The 23414-nt window shown below is 49.9% G+C and overlaps 2 protein-coding genes and 1 long non-coding RNA gene across 3 annotated transcripts; all 3 read left to right on the plus strand.

Moving 5' to 3' along the window:
* Positions 1-3191: 3191 nt before the first annotated feature.
* On the plus strand, positions 3192-6709 carry LOC119878953 (ral guanine nucleotide dissociation stimulator-like; the record flags this gene model as incomplete). The annotated part of the gene is made up of 5 exons (XM_038589470.1): positions 3192-3284; positions 4533-4715; positions 5234-5293; positions 6201-6396; positions 6623-6709. Coding segments are annotated over 5 exons (619 nt in total), but the record flags the coding sequence as incomplete, so codon positions are not given.
* Positions 6710-14273: 7564 nt separating this feature from the next.
* Positions 14274-17455, plus strand: LOC119878956. The gene is made up of 4 exons (XR_005387253.1): positions 14274-14488; positions 15747-15939; positions 16459-16518; positions 17423-17455. It is a non-coding gene; the product is annotated as an uncharacterized LOC119878956 (long non-coding RNA).
* LOC119878951 (skin secretory protein xP2-like) lies at positions 17450-18300 on the plus strand. Its single transcript, XM_038589468.1, has 2 exons — positions 17450-17615; positions 17842-18300. The coding sequence occupies exons 1-2, from the start codon at positions 17592-17594 to the stop codon at positions 18298-18300; spliced, it is 483 nt and encodes a 160-aa protein (XP_038445396.1). The 5' UTR covers positions 17450-17591.
* The last annotated feature ends 5114 nt before the right edge of the window (positions 18301-23414 follow it).

Genomic DNA, 23414 nt, shown 5'->3' on the forward strand with positions numbered 1-23414 from the left:
AAATAAAAAAATAAAATTAAATATGTATTCTTTCATTGTAAAGGACCTTAACTATCAATTTCACTTTAAAAAAAATTGCATGCTAATTAGCAAGGAATAGGACCTTCTCCACCATTTAAGTGAAAAAAAAAAAAAAAAAAAAAAAACAAGAATACCAAAACACATTTTTAGCCTAAAGTTCACTAGCAGTAAGCAGAGGATGGATTGAATACACACAGCAGAGGGGGTCTAGTCAACTGGCCAATCAGAGGGAAAAAACAACGAGCCCTCCACGTCCTGCTGAAACATATTATAGGTCAAAGGTTTTCACCGTCAAAACTACTGGCATGTGGGCCGGATGAGCCTTTGTTGGGGGGCTGTCCTGTGAATTACGGGATTTTAACAGCTTTCTGGAACTCCACCCACTAGGTGCCAGTAAAACACGGATCCCCTACCTGTGAAATCAAACATGTTTCCAGATATTGCCATACGTCCCATGGCGGACAAAATTGCACCTGGTTGACAACTATTATTCTATCTATATCAAGACTCCAATAGATCGTACCGTAAAAAGGAAATACTGTCTACTAGTGCTGCCCAATATGGTATGTGGTTATTACATATCTGATATATATGGCGAGTGTGATTGAGAAAGTGAATTTTCTCAATTATATAAAATTTTATATAATTTTAATTAATTTTAATGTAAATTGTCACATGTGCCTGGCCAGTGACCACCACATTAGTGAAGTCTCAGATGTATAAAGAGCCAATTATGAAACAACGTTCTCTTAACAACCAACAGGTCAAAGAAGAAAAACTTTTTCCTAGGTTAACTTAAGGGGGAAATTAAAAAGCATCTTGAGGCCATCTGGGTGGCTCAGTTGGTTAAGCCTTCGACTCCTGATTTGGCTCAGATCATGATCTCAGTATCTTGAGATCGAGCCCTGTGCTGGGTTCTGCAGTGAGTGTGGCGCCTGCTTAAGATTCTCCCTCTCCTTTCCCCCTGCCCCCACCCACTCCTGGGTTCTCTTTCTTACATAAATACATAGTATCTTGAAACAAATGAAACAAGGAAACCCAATATACCAAAACATTTAGGCTGCAGCAAAAGATTTCTAGGAGAGCTTAATGCTATAAACACATACAGAAAAAAAAAAAAAAAAATATATATATATATATAAATCTCTCAAGGAACTCTAGAAAGAATAGATGAATGGATAAAGAAGACGTGGTACATATGCGATGGAGTATTATTCAGTTATACAAAAGAATGAAATCTCGTCATTTGGAATGACGTACATGGAGCTAAAGAGTAATGCTAAGTGAAATAAGTGAGTCAGAGAAACACAAATACCATATGATTTCATTCCTAAGTGTAATTTAAGAAACAAAAAAAGAATGTGCAAAGGGGGGCACCTAGGTGGTTCAGATGGTAAAAGCATCTGACTTTGTATGCTGTTTATTTTTTTCACTTCACGAGACTTAATACTCTTTCATGAAAAGAACTCTTACTAAACTAGGAGTAAAGTAAACCAACTAAACATCATAAATACCAAATATGAAAAAAAAAATCCCAACTAATGTACAAAATAGCAAAAGACTCAAACTTTTCCTCTAAAAATAGGATCAAAATAAAGTTCTTTACTCTGGCCTTTCCATCAAATAGTACTAGAAAACTTAGCCAGAGCAATTAGGCAAGTAAAAGAAACAAAACGCATCCAAACTGGAAAGGAAGAAGAAGACATATTTGCATATACCATAATCTTATACGTAGAAATCGTAAGGATTAAAAAAATTAGAAGCAGTAAACAAATTCAACAAGGTTGCAGAAATGAAAACCAACACACCAAGAAGCAGTTGCATCTCTAGATGTTAACAATGAACAATTTGAAGTGGAACTCAAGAACACAACTCCATTTACCACAACACTGAAAAAGGTAAGATATTCAGGAACAAGACTAATGAAAGAAGTGAAAGAATCATACACTGAAAATGAGAAAACATATGTAAGAGTAATGTTTAAAAAAAAACCCCAAAATAGATATCTATTTTATAGATAAAATGCTTGAAAGGAAACATAAGGAAAAGATTCACAATATTAGATCTGCCAATGATTTCTTTCTTTTTGTAAACAGGCTCCATACCCAGGGTGGAGCCTAATATGGGGCCTGAACTCACAACCCTGAGATCAAGACCTGAGCTGACATTGAGTCATATGCTTACTGACTGAGCCACCCAGGATCCACGGACCTGGCAGTGATTTCCTGACTACGATACCAAAGCACCAGCAAACAAGTAAACATAGACAAATGGGGTCTATAAAACTTCAAATGCACCAAAGGATACAATCTAGAGAGTGAAGAGACAACGAATAGAATGGGAAAAATATGTGCAAACCATGTATTTGACAATAAGTTAATATACAAAAAACTCCTACGAACTTCGTCACAAGGCAACAAGTAGCCCAATGGAAGAAAGGACAAAGCCTGTACAGACATTCCTTGAAAGAAGATGTATAAATGGCCAATGAACCTATGAAATGATGCTCCACATCACTAACCATCAAAAAAGGCAAATCACAACCACGATGAGGGTCACCTCACACCCACTAGGATGACCACTGTTAAAAAATAAAATGTTGGCAAGGATATGGAGAAATCAGGACACTTGTGCATTGCTGATAGGAATGTAGCATGGTGCAACCACTATGTAAACAGTATGAGAGTTCCTCAAAAAAATTAAAACTACAACTACCATATAATCCAGCAATCCTATTTCTGGGGTACGTGTAGTCAAAAGAATTGAAAGCAGGGTCGCCAAGAGACCTCCATCCTCATAGAAGCATTCTTTATCATAGCCAAGGGCTGGGAGCAACTCAGATGTCCATCAAAGGTAAATGGATAAAGAAAATGTGGTGTATACTGATTTTTATTTATTTATGAGAGACACACGGGGAGAGAGGCAGAGACACATGCAGGGAGCCTGAGGGGGGACTCAATCTCGGGTCCCCAGGATCAGGTGGGGGTCAGGGAGGGGGTCCCAGGAAGTGAGGTCACTCCCGTGACACAGAGCCCAACAGAACTTGGAACCCCCGTGACCAGGCAACCGCATCTAGTGCAGCCCCACCTCAGGCTCACTTGGCTGGAGACATCCGCTCCTGGAAGATGTTCTCCTGCTGCCGGCCCACCTCTGGGGGCTCTGGCTCCCAGGAACCCCAGGGGTGCCGCTTGTTCCAATGCTGTAGGCTTTGGCTCCAGCATAAAAACCAACGCCTCAGGGCGTTTATCAGGAGGCGCCGTCAGGTAAGCCAGAGCAGGCCAGGCCAGGCCCCCTGTGCCAGCCATCCTGGGTGGCCCCATCCCCTCCTCTTCAGCTTCCGGGAAACAGGGATGTGTGGGCAGGTGCATCCAGGCTGGGGGACATTGCAGGGCGGCAGGTTCCCCGGTGATCCCTTCAGGGTCACCCTGAGGTCAAGGTGGGCAGGGTGCAAACAGGGCTCCTGAGGTCCTCTTACCGCCGAGTAAGAGTCCCCCCGAGGCCCTGCAGCCGATCCCTTTGCTCTCCTTGGGGGAGGGGGGTGCCGCCTGCGCTGTGCTGTGTCTGGATGGGGGCCGCTGGGGGTGCGGCCCAGCCGAGGCGGCCGGACCGGGCGCTGAGGCCTCCTGCCTGGCTGCCGGGCACTGTCTCCACAGAGCTCCACCCGGGACAGGGGGCGCGAGCGGGAGGAAGGGGTGCTCTGCCCCACCGCCTCGAGGAACTGGGAAGTGCCCTGCGCAGCTAACAGAGGCCAGCGCGGGCTCAAATGAGTGCAGGGGCCGGGGCACCCCCGACACCCGGGTCCCCGATGCGGCACGAAGGGCCCCGGGTCCCAGAAGCCAGCCTGCTACTCCCCTGGGCTCCCCCCTACACTCCTGCTCCCACATGAGTCTGCATTCCCCTGCTCCCCACACTTGCCCCAGGGCCCTGCCCCTGCCTGGGCCAGATGCAGAGTCCCTGTGCACAGAGGTGTAGGAATACCAGAGCAGAGCCTTCAGGGGCGGCCTGGTCGCCCAGGGGTTTAGCGCCTGCCTTCCGCCAGGCCCTGACCCCGCCCCGGGATCGAGTCCCGCCTCGGGCTCTCTGCACCAGGGCTGCTTCTCCCTCTGTCTGTGTGTCTGTCTCTCTCGGTCTCTGTCTCTCTGTGTCTCTTGAGGTCCTTGTACTGATCCAAACTTTTTTGAACATTTATCCTCTAAGATTGTTTCTTTATCGGATAGTTTGTCTTGTTTGTGTAAGAACAGGCAGAGAGCAGGGAGGGGAGAGGGAGACCCAGGCTCCTGAAGCAGACTGGGCCCCAAGCGCAGGGCCTGCCAGGGCGGGATCCCAGGGTGCTGAGGCCACGACCCGAGCCACAGCCCAGAGTCAGAGGCTAAGTGACTGAGCCACAGGCATCAAGGCCCGGGTTCCTGCCGTGGGCACTCCTGCCCCCCACGGCCCCCGAGAGCTCGGGCTGCGGGCTGCGCTCCCACCCCAGGCCTCCCGGCGGCTCCCTCCCTCCTCTCCCAACTCAGGGTGCCCTCCAAGGCGCCTCCCATCTGCCCGACGAAGCCCAGCCGGACGGAGCTGCTGGAGCAGGAATTCCAACAACTGCTGCCCGCCTTGCTGCGCAGGGATGTCATCTCCGTTTTCATCTTTTTAGACAACTGTCATGGATTTGCCACCACCGACGAGGTGCTGGATCTGCTGTTTACGAAGTGAGCACCTGCGCCTCCGCAGCCCAGGGGTGGGCCACCTGCTGGTGGGGAGGCTGGGAATGGTTCTGAGCTGCCCGGCCTCGGGCCGCTCCCCCGCCTGGAGCAGAGTCACCCAGGGCACAGTGGGGTCCCGGAGGGCAGCCCCGGGGCCTGGCCTGTGGCGGGTCGGCCAGAGGGGCTGTGCCTGTGCTCCGCAGCCGTCCTCCTCCCCCGTGACGGGGCCTGTGCCTCCTCCCCACCGTCACCGGGGGGCTGTGTCCTGGGCAACCACACAGGGGGACCCCGGGCGCCCAGGCCCACTCAGATATCGGCCGTGGGCCTGGCCGGAGCCTTTCATGCTCAAGCATTCAGGAGGCCCCGGCAGGTGCGGGCGCTTCTCTCGGGGGCTGCCCGTGGCCCCCCGCACAGAGCTGACGGCCCCCGGGGCTCCGGCCTAGTCGGGGGTCAGAGGTGACAGCCCCCACGGTGAGAGGTCGCGGCCACAGGATGATTCGTGGGATGCCCCCGCCCTCCCCTAGATATGGGTGCATCGCAGCTGCGTGTGGTGGCGACGACGCGGTCCTGCAGCGCTGGAAACTGTGAGTGACTCCGGCCCCTGCCCGAGGGCCTTCCCTCTCCAGGAGGGCAGCGAGGGGGCTGTGGGCCGGGGGTGCTGGACCCTCACCCCACACATCTGCAATTCCCGTGACGGGGTAAAGGTCTAAGGGCCCTTCAGGAAAGGAGGAAAGGAGAGCCGTGAATAGGGTGTGGGCTTGGTGGGAGAGCACTGGGACCCCTAAGGGAGACTTTCTCCATGCCCGCCCCTCCCAGCCCTCTGTCTGCCCCACACCTGGGACCCAGAGCAGAGGGGGTGGGGAGCATCGCACTCCCCAATCTGGTGGCACCTGGACCCAGTGCACAGCAGGTTGCCACGAGGGCCATTGAGGGCTCACAGACCCGGTGGCCCTGGCCCCGTGGGAGACGGCAGATTAGAGTCAGTGGAAGGACACCCCCCGGGGCCCCTCATGAGGGAGGCAGCGCAGAGCCACAGGGAGGGAAAGTGGAGGTCCCGGGTGGCTCCTGGCAAGGCCTGGCAGGACACAGAGCCCGAGCCCTCCTGGCTTGGACCTTCCCAGAGCGACAGTGTGTGCAGTGAGGGCAATGACAGGCCAGACGCCCCCCGTCCCCGGACGCCTGCCGGTGGATTCAAGGGGCAAGTGGGCAGGGAGCCAGGCTGAGGAGGGAGCCCCGCTTCCCAGCAAAGACCGTGATGGTCACACCGCTGGGCGTGGGCTCCCCCGCACAGAGGCTTCGTGCCAGCCCCTCCTCGGGGAGCAGGCCTGTGGCAGGCAGGACCGCCAGGTGGCAGGTGGACGAGGAGCAGGACTGGCCTCTGACAGCCCCGCACGGGAGGCCGAGGCCCCGGGTCCTGCAGGGCTTCCCCGGGACACCTCGGTGTGAGGGAGCCCTGTCTTCTGACCCCTGTGCCCACCTGTCCCTCCCCAGGGCCATCTGCTGCATCCTGGAGATATGGATGGACTATTATCAGGAGGACTTTTGTCGGCTCCCCCAATCTGCCTCCCTGAAGAAGATTCTGGAATTCATAAGGCAGCGCATGCCAGGCACAGACGTGGAGCTCCGTGCCCCGGCGTTACCTGCAACAACTCAGACCGCCTCCATGCAGCAGAGCCAGAGGCTGGGGGTGAGGAGGCCTGGGGGTGGCCGAGCTGGGACAGGGTGGGCCCCACGGATCCAGCGTCCGTGCAGCTGGGCCGGAGCAGGGGTTCGGCTCACACCCCATCCCCACGAGCTGCAGGCTGTGGACACCTCCCAGGGCTCATTTGAGCGGTTGGAATAGTGTCCTTGATTTGGGAGGGACGTGGGAAGTCCGTCCTGGTGGTGATACCTTGTCCTTCTTGGAGCTACAGCTTCGGCCCGAGCAAAAGACCCTGAAGCACTTCCGGAGCCCGCCCCAGCCCCCAACTGTGGGGCCTGCTGCCCTCGGATGGGCCTGAAGTGCTCGAGGGCCGCCCTGGCTGCTGGGGCTGAGGGCTTGGCCCCCGCTGAGGTGCCAGCTGGGGAGGCGAAGCCCCTGCAGATAGTGGTCACCTGCTCTAGATCACGGCTGCGCCCTGGACGAGCCAACGTGCACCTGCGGCCACCCCGGAGGAGGAGCAGGCCCTGGCACCTGCAATCGGGGTCCCCAGAGTGCCAGAGCCGCCAATTGCCTCTGGGACAACTGGCTTCAACCTACTTGCGCAGGCCCCCTGACCACCTCGGGAGCCCGCCCCAGCTCCCACCGCAGGGCTCGTCATGCCTGCAGCCCAACGGAGGCTGCCCTTCCCGTGTCATTTCACTGTTTCTATATTTTGAGTTTTCTCTTAACCTGTAAAATGGCTTATGAGTTTTATTGTAATAAAGTATAAGTTAACTTCAAACAAAATTCACTCTGATGCTTTTAAATTATCCATCGTGGACCTACACTTTAGGTCCATTCACAGTGTCACAGGTCCCAGAGCCCAGGGCGCCGGGGGACACAGCCCAGGATCGGGTGCTCCCCCAGGTCAGGCAGAGGCCGGGAGGACACAGGACAGCCAGGTGGCTCCTGCCCCCGGGCGGCCCCGAGCTGTACAGATCGGCGGGCCCGCCCCTGGAGCATCCAGGCCCCTGCACACTGGGAGCTGCAGTAGTCACTGCGGGAGCTGACTCCAGAGCATGCACAGCTGGCCGCCCCCACTGTTGTTGTCCCTCCTGTTTCACCCTGTACCTGGGACTGAGCAGGGGCCTCACAGATAAAAACAACTCCCACTGAGCCATACACCTGGCAGGGGCCTGGGCAGCTTCCCCAGGTGCACACACCCGAGAATCAGCACAGCAGGCCCCTCCCTCAGAAGACCAGCTAGAAGGTCAGGGGAAAAGCAAGGTATTGACCAAGCAGCACTGGAAAGTTCCGGGGAAGCCGAGGGATTTACAGTATATAGAATCTAAGGATACTCCCCCTTGTTTTTTTTTCTTTCTGTTTGTTTCTGTTGTTTCCCCCCACCCCCCCCTTTTTAATTCTTTTTTATTTCTTCTTTTCTTTTTTTCTCTCGTCTCTCTCTTTCTCGTTATTCCAGTACAACTGTTTTTGGCCACTCCACACTGAGTAAAATGGCTAGAAGGAAAAACTCACCTCCAAAGAAAGAAATCAGAAACAGTCCTCTCATCCCACAGAGTTACAACATTTGGATTACAATTCAATGTCAGAAAGCCAATTCAGAAGCACAGTTATAAAGCTACTGGTGGCTCTAGAAAAAAAGCATAAAGGACTCAAGAGACTTCATGACTGTAGGATTTAGATCTAATCAGGCCGAAATTAAAAATCAGTTAAATGAGATGCAATCCAAACTGGAGGGTCCTAACGACCAGGGTTAACGAGGGAGAAGAACGAGTGAGTGACACAGAAGACAAGTTGATGGCAAGGGCGGAAACTGAGGGAAGAAAGAAAGACAATTAAGAGACCATGAGGATAGGTTAAGGGAAATAAATGACAGCCTCAGAAGGAAAAATCTACATTTAATTGGGGTTCCCGAGGGCGCCAAAAGGGACAGAGGTCCAGATTATGTATTTGAACAAATCATAGCTGAAAACTTTCCTAACTTGGAAGGGAAACAGGGCATTTAGATCCAGGAGCTAGAGAGATCACCCCCACCCCCCCTTAAATCCATAAAAAACCGCTCAACATTTAACATTTAATACTGGAAACTTGCAATTCCAAAGATAAAGAGAAGATCCTTAATGCAGCAAGAGACAAGAAATCACTAACTTTTATGGGGAGAAGCTTTAGGACAACAGCAGACCTCTCCACAGAGACCTGGGAGGTGAGAAAGGGCCGGCAGGATACAGGTCCAGGGTCCTAAATGAGAGGAACCTGCAGCCAAGAATACTTTATCCAGCAAGGCTCTCATTCAGAATAGAAGGAGAGATAAAGAGCTTCCAAGAGAGGCAGAAATGACAGGATATGTGACCACCAAGCCGGCTCTGCCAGAAATATTAAGGGGGGACCCTGTAAAAGAAAGGGGAAGTCCAAGGAAAACAATCCACAAAAACAGGGACTGAATAGGTATCATGATGACACTAAATCCATATCTGTCAATAGTAACTCTGAACGTGAATGGGCTTAATGACCCCATCAAAAGGACGCAGGGTTTCAGACTGGATAAAAAAAGGCAAGACCCATCCATTTGCTGTCTCCAAGAGACTCATTTAGACATCAGGACACCTACAGCCTGAAAATAAAAGGTTGGAGAACTGTGTACCATTCAAATAGTCCTCAATAAATGCAGGGGTAGCCATCCTTATATCAGATAAATTAAAGTTTGTCCCAAAGACTGTAGTGAGAGGTGAAGAGGGACACTATATCATACTTAAAGGATTATCCAACAAGAGGACCTAACAATCACGAATATTTATGGCCCGGATGCGTGAGCCGCCAAGTATATCAATCGATTAATAACCAAAGTTAAGACATACTTAGATAATAATACACTTATACTTGGTGACTTCAATGGAGCGCTTTCTGCAATCCACAGGTCTTTTAAGCACAACATCTCCAAAGAAACAGGAGCTTTAAATGATACACTGGACCAGATGGATTTCACAGATATTTATAGAACTTTACATGCAAACGCAACTGAATACACATTCTTCTCAAGTGCACGTGGGGCTTTCTCCAGAAGAGACCACAAACTGGGTCACACATCAGGTCTTAATTGATACCAAAAAGATTGGGATCGACCCTGTGTATTTTCAGACCATAATGCTTTGAAACTAGAACTAATCACAAGAAGAAGTTTGGAAGGATTTCAAATACGTGGAGGTTAAGGACCATCCTGCTACAAGGTGAAAGGGTCAACCACGAAATTAGAGAAAGAATTAAAAAGATTCATGGAAACTAATGAGAATGAAGACACCACCATTCAAAATCTTTGGGATACAGCAAAAGCATCCTGAGGGGGAAATACATCGCAATACAAGCATCCATCCAAAAACTGGAAAAAAACTCAAATAGAAAAGCTAACCTTCCACCTAAGGGAGCTGGTGAAAGACAGCAAATAGATCCAACACCCAGCAGAAGAAGAGGGTTAAAAAAAGACTCGAGCAGAACTCAATGAAATAGAGACCAGAAGAACTGTGGAAAAGATCAACAAAACCAGGAGTTGGTTCTTTGAAACAATTAAGAAGGTAGATAAACCATTAGCCAGCCTTATTTAAAAGAAGACAGAAAACACTCAAACTAATAAAATCATGATGAGAAAGGAGAGATCACTACTAACACCAAAAGAAAGGACCTAGAGTGTATTCTATATGTTAAGCAAGTCAGTCATTCAGAGAAAATACCAGATGATTTCACTCATACGTGGAATTAAAACAACAACAACAAGAAACACAACAACAACAACAACACAAACGAATATGGGGAAGGAAGGAAAAGAGTGGGAGGTATACTATAAGAGATTCTTTAGTACAGAGAACAACAGGCTTGCTGGAGGGAAGGAGGGCATGGGATTGGCGTGGTGATTGGCAGTGAGGAGGGCACTTGTGATGAGCACTGGGTGTTATAGGTAAGTGATGAATCACTAAACACTAGTCTTGAACCAATATTACAGTATATGTTAACTAACTAGAATTTAAGTAAAAACTTGAAAAAAATAAGGAAAGAAGACTCATGGAATGGTAAAGCTTGCAGGGACCATGGTAGTCCAGTAGCAAGCACCCTTGTGCATTAAAAGATGAGGAGGGGGGCGCCTGGATGGCACAGTCAGTTATGTGACCAACTGTTGGTTTCAGCTTGGATCCTGATCTCGGGGTCATGAGGTCGAGTCCCCACATCGGGCTCCGTGCTCAATCTGGAGCGTGTTCTCCCTCTCTCTCTAACTCCCACTTGTGCTCTCCTCTCCCTCTCTCTGATTTATATATAATATAAATCTTAAAAAAAAAATAAGATGAGAGAAATAAATCACATTTCAGACACAGTGCAGACCCTGGAGCTACAAAGCCTCACCTATACCACATGCACTACCCTGCTTGCCTCATCTTTCCTCAGTCTCCCTTTTGTGCTCTCTCTTCCTCCTTTTCTTTCCTAGACACCATATGCTTAGTGAGGCCAGCAGGACCAAGAGCTAAAAATGTCCTGGGTGTGGCCCTTCATAAAGGCTTTCATCAAAGGCACTTACCTTGAAGTGGAAGCCATGATGAGCCAGAAACAGAGATTTGTCTATATGTGCAGAGTCAAAGAACCTGTAAGACAGCAAAAGTCGATTTTTTAAAATTGTATGCTGGGCCGCCCGGGGTGGCTCAGTGGTTTGGTGACTGCCTTCGGCCCAGGGTGTGATCCTGGAGACCCAGGATCGAGTCCCACGTCAGGCTTCTGCGTGGAGCCTGCTTCTCTCCTCTGCCTGTGTCTGTGCCTCTCTCTCCCTCTGTGTCTTTCTCATGAATAAATAAAGAAAATCTTTAAAAAATAAAAAATAAAATTAAATATGTATTCTTTCATTGTAAAGGACCTTAACTATCAATTTCACTTTAAAAAAATTGCATGCTAATTAGGCAAGGAATAGGACCTTCTCCACCATTTAAGTGAAAAAAAAAAAAAAAAAAAAAAAAAACCAAGAATACCAAAACACATTTTTAGCCTAAAGTTCACTAGCAGTAAGCAGAGGATGGATTGAATACACACAGCAGAGGGGGTCTAGTCAACTGGCCAATCAGAGGGAAAAAACAACGAGCCTCCACGTCCTGCTGAAACATACTTTATAGGTCAAAGGTTTTCACCGTCAAAACTACTGGCATGTGGGCCGGATGAGCCTTTGTTGGGGGGCTTGTCCTGTGAATTACGGGATTTTAACAGCTTTCTGGAACTCCACCCACTAGGTGCCAGTAAAACACGGATCCCCCTACCTGTGAAATCAAACATGTTTCCAGATATTGCCATACGTCCCATGGCGGACAAAATTGCACCTGGTTGACAACTATTATTCTATCTATATCAAGACTCCAATAGATCGTACCGTAAAAAGGAAATACTGTCTACTAGTGCTGCCCAATATGGTATGTGGTTATTACATATCTGATATATATGGCGAGTGTGATTGAGAAAGTGAATTTTCTCAATTATATAAAATTTTATATAATTTTAATTAATTTTAATGTAAATTGTCACATGTGCCTGGCCAGTGACCACCACATTAGTGAAGTCTCAGATGTATAAAGAGCCAATTATGAAACAACGTTCTCTTAACAACCAACAGGTCAAAGAAGAAAAACTTTTTCCTAGGTTAACTTAAGGGGGAAATTAAAAAGCATCTTGAGGCCATCTGGGTGGCTCAGTTGGTTAAGCCTTCGACTCCTGATTTGGCTCAGATCATGATCTCAGTATCTTGAGATCGAGCCCTGTGCTGGGTTCTGCAGTGAGTGTGGCGCCTGCTTAAGATTCTCCCTCTCCTTTCCCCCTGCCCCCACCCACTCCTGGGTTCTCTTTCTTACATAAATACATAGTATCTTGAAACAAATGAAACAAGGAAACCCAATATAACCAAAACATTTAGGCTGCAGCAAAAGATTTCTAGGAGAGCTTAATGCTATAAACACATACAGAAAAAAAAAAAAAAAAATATATATATAAATCTCTCAAGGAACTCTAGAAAGAATAGATGAATGGATAAAGAAGACGTGGTAATATGCGATGGAGTATTATTCAGTTATACAAAAGAATGAAATCTCGTCATTTGGAATGACGTACATGGAGCTAAAGAGTAATGCTAAGTGAAATAAGGGAGTCAGAGAAACACAAATACCCATATGATTTCATTCCTAAGTGTAATTTAAGAAACAAAAAAAGAATGTGCAAAGGGGGGCACCTAGGTGGTTCAGATGGTAAAAGCATCTGACTTTGTATGCTGTTTATTTTTCACTTCACGAGACTTAATACTCTTTCATGAAAAGAACTCTTACTAAACTAGGAGTAAAGTAAACCAAATTAAACATCATAAATACCAAATATGAAAAAAAAAAATCCCAACTAATGTACAAAATAGCAAAAGACTCAAACTTTTCCTCTAAAAATAGGATCAAAATAAAGTTCTTTACTCTGGCCTTTCCATCAAATATAGTACTAGAAAACTTAGCCAGAGCAATTAGGCAAGTAAAAGAAACAAAACGCATCCAAACTGGAAAGGAAGAAGAAGAATCATATTTGCATATACCATAATCTTATACGTAGAAATTCGTAAGGATTAAAAAAAATTAGAAGCAGTAAACAAATTCAACAAGGTTGCAGAAATGAAAACCAACACACCAAGAAGCAGTTGCATCTCTAGATGTTAACAATGACAATTTGAAGTGGAACTCAAGAACACAACTCCATTTACCACAACACTGAAAAAAGGTAAGATATTCAGGAACAAGACTAATGAAAGAAGTGAAAGAATCATACACTGAAAATGAGAAAACATATGTAAGAGTAATGTTTAAAAAAAAACCCCAAAATAGATATCTATTTTATAGATAAAATGCTTGAAAGGAAACATAAGGAAAAGATTCACAATATTAGATCTGCCAATGATTTCTTTCTTTTTGTAAACAGGCTCCATACCCAGGGTGGAGCCTAATATGGGGCCTGAACTCACAACCCTGAGATCAAGACCTGAGCTGACATTGAGTCATATGCTTACTGACTGAGCCACCCAGGATCCACGGACCTGGGCAGTGATTTCCTGACTACGATACCAAGCACCAGCAAACAAGTAAACATAGACAAATGGGGTCTATAAAACTTCAAATGCACCAAAGGATACAATCTAGAGAGTGAAGAGACAACGAATAGAATGGGAAAAATATGTGCAAACCATGTATTTGACAATAAGTTAATATACAAAAAACTCCTACGAACTTCGTCACAAGGCAACAAGTAGCCCAATGGAAGAAAGGACAAAGAGCCTGTACAGACATTCCTTGAAAGAAGATGTATAAATGGCCAATGAACCTATGAAATGATGCTCCACATCACTAACCATCAAAAAAGGCAAATCACAACCACGATGAGGGTCACCTCACACCCACTAGGATGACCACTGTTAAAAAATAAAATGTTGGCAAGGATATGGAGAAATCAGGACACTTGTGCATTGCTGATAGGAATGTAGCATGGTGCAACCACTATGTAAACAGTATGAGAGTTCCTCAAAAAAATTAAAACTACAACTACCATATAATCCAGCAATCCTATTTCTGGGGTACGTGTAGTCAAAAGAATTGAAAGCAGGGTCGCCAAGAGACCCTCCATCCTCATAGAAGCATTCTTTATCATAGCCAAGGGCTGGGAGCAACTCAGATGTCCATCAAAGGTAAATGGATAAAGAAAATGTGGTGTATACTGATTTTTATTTATTTATGAGAGACACACGGGGAGAGAGGCAGAGACACATGCAGGGAGCCTGAGGGGGGACTCAATCTCGGGTCCCCAGGATCAGGTGGGGGTCAGGGAGGGGGGTCCCAGGAAGTGAGGTCACTCCCGTGACACAGAGCCCAACAGAACTTGGAACCCCCGTGACCAGGCAACCGCATCTAGTGCAGCCCCACCTCAGGCTCACTTGGCTGGAGACATCCGCTCCTGGAAGATGTTCTCCTGCTGCCGGCCCACCTCTGGGGGCTCTGGCTCCCAGGAACCCCAGGGGTGCCGCTTGTTCCAATGCTGTAGGCTTTGGCTCCAGCATAAAAACCAACGCCTCAGGGCGTTTATCAGGAGGCGCCGTCAGGTAAGCCAGAGCAGGCCAGGCCAGGCCCCCTGTGCCAGCCATCCTGGGTGGCCCCATCCCCTCCTCTTCAGCTTCCGGGAAACAGGGATGTGTGGGCAGGTGCATCCAGGCTGGGGGACATTGCAGGGCGGCAGGTTCCCCGGTGATCCCTTCAGGGTCACCCTGAGGTCAAGGTGGGCAGGGTGCAAACAGGGCTCCTGAGGTCCTCTTACCCGCCGAGTAAGAGTCCCCCCGAGGCCCTGCAGCCGATCCCCTTTGCTCTCCTTGGGGGAGGGGGTGCCGCCTGCGCTGTGCTGTGTCTGGATGGGGGCCGCTGGGGGTGCGGCCCAGCCGAGGCGGCCGGACCGGGCGCTGAGGCCTCCTGCCTGGCTGCCGGGCACTGTCTCCACAGAGCTCCACCCGGGACAGGGGGCGCGAGCGGGAGGAAGGGGTGCTCTGCCCCACCGCCTCGAGGAACTGGGAAGTGCCCTGCGCAGCTAACAGAGGCCAGCGCGGGCTCAAATGAGTGCAGGGGCCGGGGCACCCCCGACACCCGGTTCCCCGATGCGGCACGAAGGGCCCCGGGTCCCAGAAGCCAGCCTGCTACTCCCCTGGGCTCCCCCCTACACTCCTGCTCACCACATGAGTCTGCATTCCCCTGCTCCCACACTTGCCCCAGGGCCCTGCCCCTGCCTGGGCCAGATGCAGAGTCCCTGTGCACAGAGGTGTAGGAATACCAGAGCAGAGCCTTCAGGGGCGGCCTGGTCGCCCAGTGGTTTAGCGCCTGCCTTCCGCCCAGGCCCTGACCCCGCAGGCCCGGGATCGAGTCCCGCCTCGGCTCTCTGCACCAGGGCTGCTTCTCCCTCTGTCTGTGTGTCTGTCTCTCTCGGTCTCTGTCTCTCTGTGTCTCTTGAGGTCCTTGTACTGATCCAAACTTTTTGAACATTTATCCTCTAAGATTGTTTCTTTATCGGATAGTTTGTCTTGTTTGTGTAAGAGACAGGCAGAGAGCAGGGAGGGGAGAGGGAGACCCAGGCTCCTGAAGCAGACTGGGCCCCAAGCGCAGGGCCTGCCAGGGCGGGATCCCAGGGTGCTGAGGCCACGACCCGAGCCACAGCCCAGAGTCAGAGGCTAAGTGACTGAGCCACAGGCATCAAGGCCCGGGTTCCTGCCGTGGGCACTCCTGCCCCCCACGGCCCCCGAGAGCTCGGGCTGCGGGCTGCGCTCCCACCCCAGGCCTCCCGGCGGCTCCATGCACGTCCCCTCTGTCCCAACTCAGGGTGCAAGGGCCTCGGCCGGGAAGGCGCCTCCCATCTGCCCGACGAAGCCCAGCCGGACGGAGCTGCTGGAGCAGGAATTCCAACAACTGCTGCCCGCCTTGCTGCGCAGGGATGTCATCTCCGTTTCATCTTTTTAGACAACTGTCATGGATTTGCCACCACCGACGAGGTGCTGGATCTGCTGTTTACGAAGTGAGCACCTGCGCCTCCGCAGGCCCAGGGGTGGGCCACCTGCTGGTGGGGAGGCTGGGGAATGGTTCTGAGCTGCCCGGCCTCGGGCCGCTCCCCCGCCTGGAGCAGAGTCACCCAGGGCACAGTGGGGTCCCGGAGGGCAGCCCCGGGGCCTGGCCTGTGGCGGGTCGCCAGAGGGGCTGTGCCTGTGCTCCGCAGCCGTCCTCCTCCCCCGTGACGGGGCCTGTGCCTCCTCCCCACCGTCACCGGGGGGCTGTGTCCTGGGCAACCACACAGGGGACCCCGGGCGCCCAGGCCCACTCAGATATCGGCCGTGGGCCTGGCCGGAGCCTTTCATGCTCAAGCATTCAGGAGGCCCCGGCAGGTGCGGGCGCTTCTCCGGGGGCTGCCCGTGGCCCCCCGCACAGAGCTGACGGCCCCCCGGGGCTCCGGCACTAGTCGGGGGTCAGAGGTGACAGCCCCCACGGTGAGAGGTCGCGGCCACAGGATGATTCGTGGGATGCCCCCGCCCTCCCCTAGATATGGGTGCATCGCAGCTGCGTGTGGTGGCGACGACGCGGTCCTGCAGCGCTGGAAACTGTGAGTGACTCCGGCCCCTGCCCGAGGGCCTTCCCTCTCCAGGAGGGCAGCGAGGGGGCTGTGGGCCGGGGGTGCTGGACCTCACCCCACACATCTGCAATTCCCGTGACGGGGTAAAGGTCTAAGGGCCCTTCAGGAAAGGAGGAAAGGAGAGCCGTGAATAGGGTGTGGGCTTGGTGGGAGAGCACTGGGACCCCTAAGGGAGACTTTCTCCATGCCCGCCCCTCCCAGCCCTCTGTCTGCCCCACACCTGGACCCAGAGCAGAGGGGTGGGGAGCATCGCACTCCCCAATCTGGTGGCACCTGGACCCAGTGCACAGCAGGTTGCCACGAGGGCCATTGAGGGCTCACAGACCCGGTGGCCCTGGCCCCGTGGGAGACGGCAAGATTAGAGTCAGTGGAAGGGACACCCCCCGGGGCCCCTCATGAGGGAGGCAGCGCAGAGCCACAGGGAGGGAAAGTGGAGGTCCCGGGTGGCTCCTGGCAAGGCCTGGCAGGACACAGAGCCCGAGCCCTCCTGGCTTGGACCTTCCCAGAGCGACAGTGTGTGCAGTGAGGGCAATGACAGGCCAGACGCCCCCCGTCCCCGGACGCCTGCCGGTGGATTCAAGGGGCAAGTGGGCAGGGAGCCAGGCTGAGGAGGGAGCCCCGCTTCCAGCAAAGACCGTGATGGTCACACCGCTGGGCGTGGGCTCCCCGCACAGAGGCTTCGTGCCAGCCCCCCCTCGGGGAGCAGGCCTGTGGCAGGCAGGACCGCCAGGTGGCAGGTGGACGAGGAGCAGGACTGGCCTCTGACAGCCCCGCACGGGAGGCCGAGGCCCCGGGTCCTGCAGGGCTTCCCCGGGACACCTCGGTGTGAGGGAGCCCTGTCTTCTGACCCCTGTGCCCACCTGTCCCTCCCCAGGGCCATCTGCTGCATCCTGGAGATATGATGGACTATTATCAGGAGGACTTTTGTCGGCTCCCCCAATCTGCCTCCCTGAAGAAGATTCTGGAATTCATAAGGCAGCGCATGCCAGGCACAGACGTGGAGCTCCGTGCCCGGCGTTACCTGCAACAACTCAGACGCCTCCATGCAGCGGAGCCAGAGGCTGGGGGTGAGGAGGCCTGGGGGTGGCCGAGCTGGGGACAGGGTGGGCCCCACGGATCCAGCGTCCGTGCAGCTGGGCCGGGAGCAGGGGTTCGGCTCACACCCCATCCCCACGAGCTGCAGGCTGTGGACACCTCCCAGGGCTCTTTGAGCGGTTGGAAGAGTGTCCTTGATTTGGGAGGGACGTGGAAAGTCCGTCCTGGTGGTGATACCTTGTCTTCTTGGAGCTACAGCTTCGGCCCGAGCAAAAGACCCTGAAGCACTTCCGGAGCCCCGCCCCAGCCCCAACTGTGGGGCCTGCTGCCTCGGATGGGCCTGAAGTGCTCGAGGCCGCCCTGGCTGCTGGGGCTGAGGGCTTGGCCCCAGCTGAGGTGCCAGCTGGGGAGGCGAAGCCCCTGCAGATAGTGGTCACTGCTCTAGATCACGGCTGCGCCCTGGACGAGCCACGTGCACCTGCGGCCACCCCGGAGGAGGAGCAGGCCCTGGCACCTGCAATCGGGGTCCCCAGAGTGCCAGAGCCGCCAATTGCCTCTGGGACAAACTGGCTTCAACCTCTGCGCAGCCCCCTGACCACCTCGGGAGCCCGCCCCAGCTCCCACCGCAGGGCTCGTCATGCCTGCAGCCCAACGGAGGCTTGCCCTTCCCGTGTCATTTCACTGTTTCTATATTTTGAGTTTTTCTTTAACCTGTAAAATGGCTTATGAGTTTTATTGTAATAAAGTATAAGTTAACTTCAAACAAAATTCACTCTGATGCTTTTAAATTATACATCGTGGACCTACACTTTAGGTCCATTCACAGTGTCACAGGTCCCAGAGCCCAGGGCGCCGGGGGACACAGCCCAGGATCGGGTGCTCCCCCAGGTCAGGCAGAGGCCGGGAGGACACAGGACAGCCAGGTGGCTCCTGCCCCCGGGCGGCCCGAGCTGTACAGATCGGCGGGCCCGCCCCTGGAGCATCCAGGCCCCTGCACACTGGGAGCTGCAGTAGTCACTGCGGGAGCTGACTCCAGAGCTGCACAGCTGGCCGCCCCCACTGTTGTTGTCCCTCCTGGTGTCACCCTGTACCTGGGACTGAGCAGGGGCCTCACAGATAAACAACTCCCACTGAGCCATACACCTGGCAGGGGCCTGGGCAGCTCCCCAGGTGCACACACCCGAGAATCAGCACAGCAGGCCCCTCCCTCAGAAGACCAGCTAGAAGGTCAGGGGAAAAGCAAGGTATTGACCAAGCAGCACTGGAAAGTTCCAGGGGAAGCCGAGGGATTTACAGTATATAGAATCAGAGGATACTCCCCCTTGTTTTTTTCTTTTCTGTTTGTTTCTGTTGTTTCCCCACCCCCCCCTTTTTAATTCTTTTTTATTTCTTCTTTTCTTTTTTCTCTCTCTCTCTCTTTCTCGTTATTCCAGTACAACTTGTTTTTGGCCACTCCACACTGAGTAAAATGGCTAGAAGGAAAAACTCACCTCCAAAGAAAGAAATCAGAAACAGTCCTCTCTCCCACAGAGTTACAACATTTGGATTACAATTCAATGTCAGAAAGCCAATTCAGAAGCACAGTTATAAAGCTACTGGTGGCTCTAGAAAAAAGCATAAAGGACTCAAGAGACTTCATGACTGTAGGATTTAGATCTAATCAGGCCGAAATTAAAAATCAGTTAAATGAGATGCAATCCAAACTGGAGGTCCTAACGACCAGGGTTAACGAGGGAGAAGAACGAGTGAGTGACACAGAAGACAAGTTGATGGCAAGGGCGGAAACTGAGGGAAGAAAAGAAAGACAATTAAGAGACCATGAGGATAGGTTAAGGGAAATAAATGACAGCCTCAGAAGGAAAAATCTACATTTAATTGGGGTTCCCGAGGGCGCCAAAAGGGACAGAGGTCCAGATTATGTATTTGAACAAATCATAGCTGAAAACTTTCCTAACTTGGGAAGGGAAACAGGCATTTAGATCCAGGAGCTAGAGAGATCACCCCCACCCCCCTTAAATCCATAAAAACCGCTCAACATTTAACATTTAATACTGGAACTTGCAAATTCCAAAGATAAAGAGAAGATCCTTAATGCAGCAAGAGACAAGAAATCACTAACTTTTATGGGGAGAAGCTTTAGGGACAACAGCAGACCTCTCCACAGAGACCTGGGAGGTGAGAAAGGGCCGGCAGGATACAGTCAGGGTCCTAAATGAGAGGAACCTGCAGCCAAGAATACTTTATCCAGCAAGGCTCTCATTCAGAATAGAAGGAGAGATAAAGAGCTTCCAAGAGAGGCAGAAACTGACAGGATATGTGACCACCAAGCCGGCTCTGCCAGAAATATTAAGGGGGGACCCTGTAAAAGAAAGGGGAAGTCCAAGGAAACAATCCACAAAAACAGGGACTGAATAGGTATCATGATGACACTAAATCCATATCTGTCAATAGTAACTCTGAACGTGAATGGGCTTAATGACCCCATCAAAAGGACGCAGGGTTTCAGACTGGATAAAAAAAGGCAAGACCCATCCATTTGCTGTCTCCAAGAGACTCATTTTAGACATCAGGACACCTACAGCCTGAAAATAAAAGGTTGGAGAACTGTGTACCATTCAAATAGTCCTCAATAAATGCAGGGGTAGCCATCCTTATATCAGATAAATTAAAGTTTGTCCCAAAGACTGTAGTGAGAGGTGAAGAGGGACACTATATCATACTTAAAGGATCTATCCAACAAGAGGACCTAACAATCACGAATATTTATGGCCCAGATGCGTGAGCCGCCAAGTATATCAATCGATTAATAACCAAAGTTAAGACATACTTAGATAATAATACACTTATACTTGGTGACTTCAATGGAGCGCTTTCTGCAATCCACAGGTCTTTTAAGCACAACATCTCCAAAGAAACAGGAGCTTTAAATGATACACTGGACCAGATGGATTTCACAGATATTTATAGAACTTTACATGCAAACGCAACTGAATACACATTCTTCTCAAGTGCACGTGGGGCTTTCTCCAGAAGAGACCACAAACTGGGTCACACATCAGGTCTTAATTGATACCAAAAGATTGGGATCGACCCTGTGTATTTTCAGACCATAATGCTTTGAAACTAGAACTAAATCACAAGAAGAAGTTTGGAAGGATTTCAAATACGTGGAGGTTAAGGACCATCCTGCTACAAGGTGAAAGGGTCAACCACGAAATTAGAGAAGAATTAAAAAGATTCATGGAAACTAATGAGAATGAAGACACCACCATTCAAAATCTTTGGGATACAGCAAAAGCAGTCCTGAGGGGGAAATACATCGCAATACAAGCATCCATCCAAAAACTGGAAAAAACTCAAATAGAAAAGCTAACCTTCCACCTAAGGGAGCTGGTGAAAGACAGCAAATAGATCCAACACCCAGCAGAAGAAGAGGGTTAAAAAAGACTCGAGCAGAACTCAATGAAATAGAGACCAGAAGAACTGTGGAAAAGATCAACAAAACCAGGAGTTGGTTCTTTGAAACAATTAAGAAGGTAGATAAACCATTAGCCAGCCTTATTTAAAAGAAGACAGAAAACACTCAAACTAATAAAATCATGATGAGAAAGGAGAGATCACTACTAACACCAAAGAAAGGACCTAGAGTGTATTCTATATGTTAAGCAAAGTCAGTCATTCAGAGAAAATACCAGATGATTTCACTCATACGTGGAATTAAAACAACAACAACAAGAAAACAACAACAACAACAACAAACGAATATGGGGAAGGAAGGAAAAGAGTGGGAGGTATACTATAAGAGATTCTTTAGTACAGAGAACAACAGGCTTGCTGGAGGGAAGGAGGGCATGGGATTGGCGTGGTGATTGGCAGTGAGGAGGGCACTTGTTGTGATGAGCACTGGGTGTTATAGGTAAGTGATGAATCACTAAACACTAGTCTTGAACCAATATTACAGTATATGTTAACTAACTAGAATTTAAGTAAAAACTTGAAAAAAATAAGGAAAGAAGACTCATGGAATGGTAAAGCTTGCAGGGACCATGGTAGTCCAGTAGCAAGCACCTTGTGCATTAAAAGATGAGGAGGGGGCGCCTGGATGGCACAGTCAGTTATGTGACCAACTGTTGGTTTCAGCTTGGATCCTGATCTCGGGGTCATGAGGTCGAGTCCCACATCGGGCTCCGTGCTCAATCTGGAGCGTGTTCTCCCTCTCTCTCTAACTCCCACTTGTGCTCTCTCTCCCTCTCTCTGATTTATATATAATATAAATCTTAAAAAAAAAAATAAGATGAGAGAAATAAATCACATTTTCAGACACAGTGCAGACCCTGGAGCTACAAAGCCTCACCTATACCACATGCACTACCCTGCTTGCCTCATCTTTCCTCAATCTCCCTTTTGTGCTCTCTCTTCCTCCTTTTTCTTTCCTAGACACCATATGCTTAGTGAGGCCAGCAGGACCAAGAGCTAAAAATGTCCTGGGTGTGGCCCTTCATAAAGGCTTTCATCAAAGGCACTTACCTTGAAGTGGAAGCCATGATGAGCCAGAAACAGAGATTTGTCTATATGTGCAGAGTCAAAGAACCTGTAAGACAGCAAAAGTCGATTTTTTAAAATTGTATGCTGGGCCGCCCGGGTGGCTCAGTGGTTTGGTGACTGCCTTCGGCCCAGGGTGTGATCCTGGAGACCCAGGATCGAGTCCCACGTCAGGCTTCTGCGTGGAGCCTGCTTCTCCCTCTGCCTGTGTCTGTGCCTCTCTCTCCCTCTGTGTCTTTCTCATGAATAAATAAAGAAAATCTTTAAAAAATAAAAAAATAAAATTAAATATGTATTCTTTCATTGTAAAGGACCTTAACTATCAATTTCACTTTAAAAAAAATTGCATGCTAATTAGCAAGGAATAGGACCTTCTCCACCATTTAAGTGAAAAAAAAAAAAAAAAAAAAAAAACAAGAATACCAAAACACATTTTTAGCCTAAAGTTCACTAGCAGTAAGCAGAGGATGGATTGAATACACACAGCAGAGGGGGTCTAGTCAACTGGCCAATCAGAGGGAAAAAACAACGAGCCCTCCACGTCCTGCTGAAACATATTATAGGTCAAAGGTTTTCACCGTCAAAACTACTGGCATGTGGGCCGGATGAGCCTTTGTTGGGGGGCTGTCCTGTGAATTACGGGATTTTAACAGCTTTCTGGAACTCCACCCACTAGGTGCCAGTAAAACACGGATCCCCTACCTGTGAAATCAAACATGTTTCCAGATATTGCCATACGTCCCATGGCAGACAAAATTGCACCTGGTTGACAACTATTATTCTATCTATATCAAGACTCCAATAGATCGTACCGTAAAAAGGAAATACTGTCTACTAGTGCTGCCCAATATGGTATGTGGTTATTACATATCTGATATATATGGCGAGTGTGATTGAGAAAGTGAATTTTCTCAATTATATAAAATTTTATATAATTTTAATTAATTTTAATGTAAATTGTCACATGTGCCTGGCCAGTGACCACCACATTAGTGAAGTCTCAGATGTATAAAGAGCCAATTATGAAACAACGTTCTCTTAACAACCAACAGGTCAAAGAAGAAAAACTTTTTCCTAGGTTAACTTAAGGGGGAAATTAAAAAGCATCTTGAGGCCATCTGGGTGGCTCAGTTGGTTAAGCCTTCGACTCCTGATTTGGCTCAGATCATGATCTCAGTATCTTGAGATCGAGCCCTGTGCTGGGTTCTGCAGTGAGTGTGGCGCCTGCTTAAGATTCTCCCTCTCCTTTCCCCCTGCCCCCACCCACTCCTGGGTTCTCTTTCTTACAT

Source organism: Canis lupus, unplaced genomic scaffold (genome assembly GCF_011100685.1).
Source record: "Canis lupus familiaris isolate Mischka breed German Shepherd unplaced genomic scaffold, alternate assembly UU_Cfam_GSD_1.0 chrUn_S2142H2342, whole genome shotgun sequence".
Classification (NCBI taxonomy): domain Eukaryota; kingdom Metazoa; phylum Chordata; class Mammalia; order Carnivora; family Canidae; genus Canis; species Canis lupus.

Coding starts and splice junctions, on each gene's coding strand:
- LOC119878951 (XM_038589468.1), top strand. CDS start 17,592: ATGCAGCGGAGCCAGAGGCTGGGG. Junction 17,616..17,841: donor AGCGGAGCCAGAGGCTGGGG/GTGAGGAGGCCT, acceptor TTGGAGCTACAG/CTTCGGCCCGAGCAAAAGAC.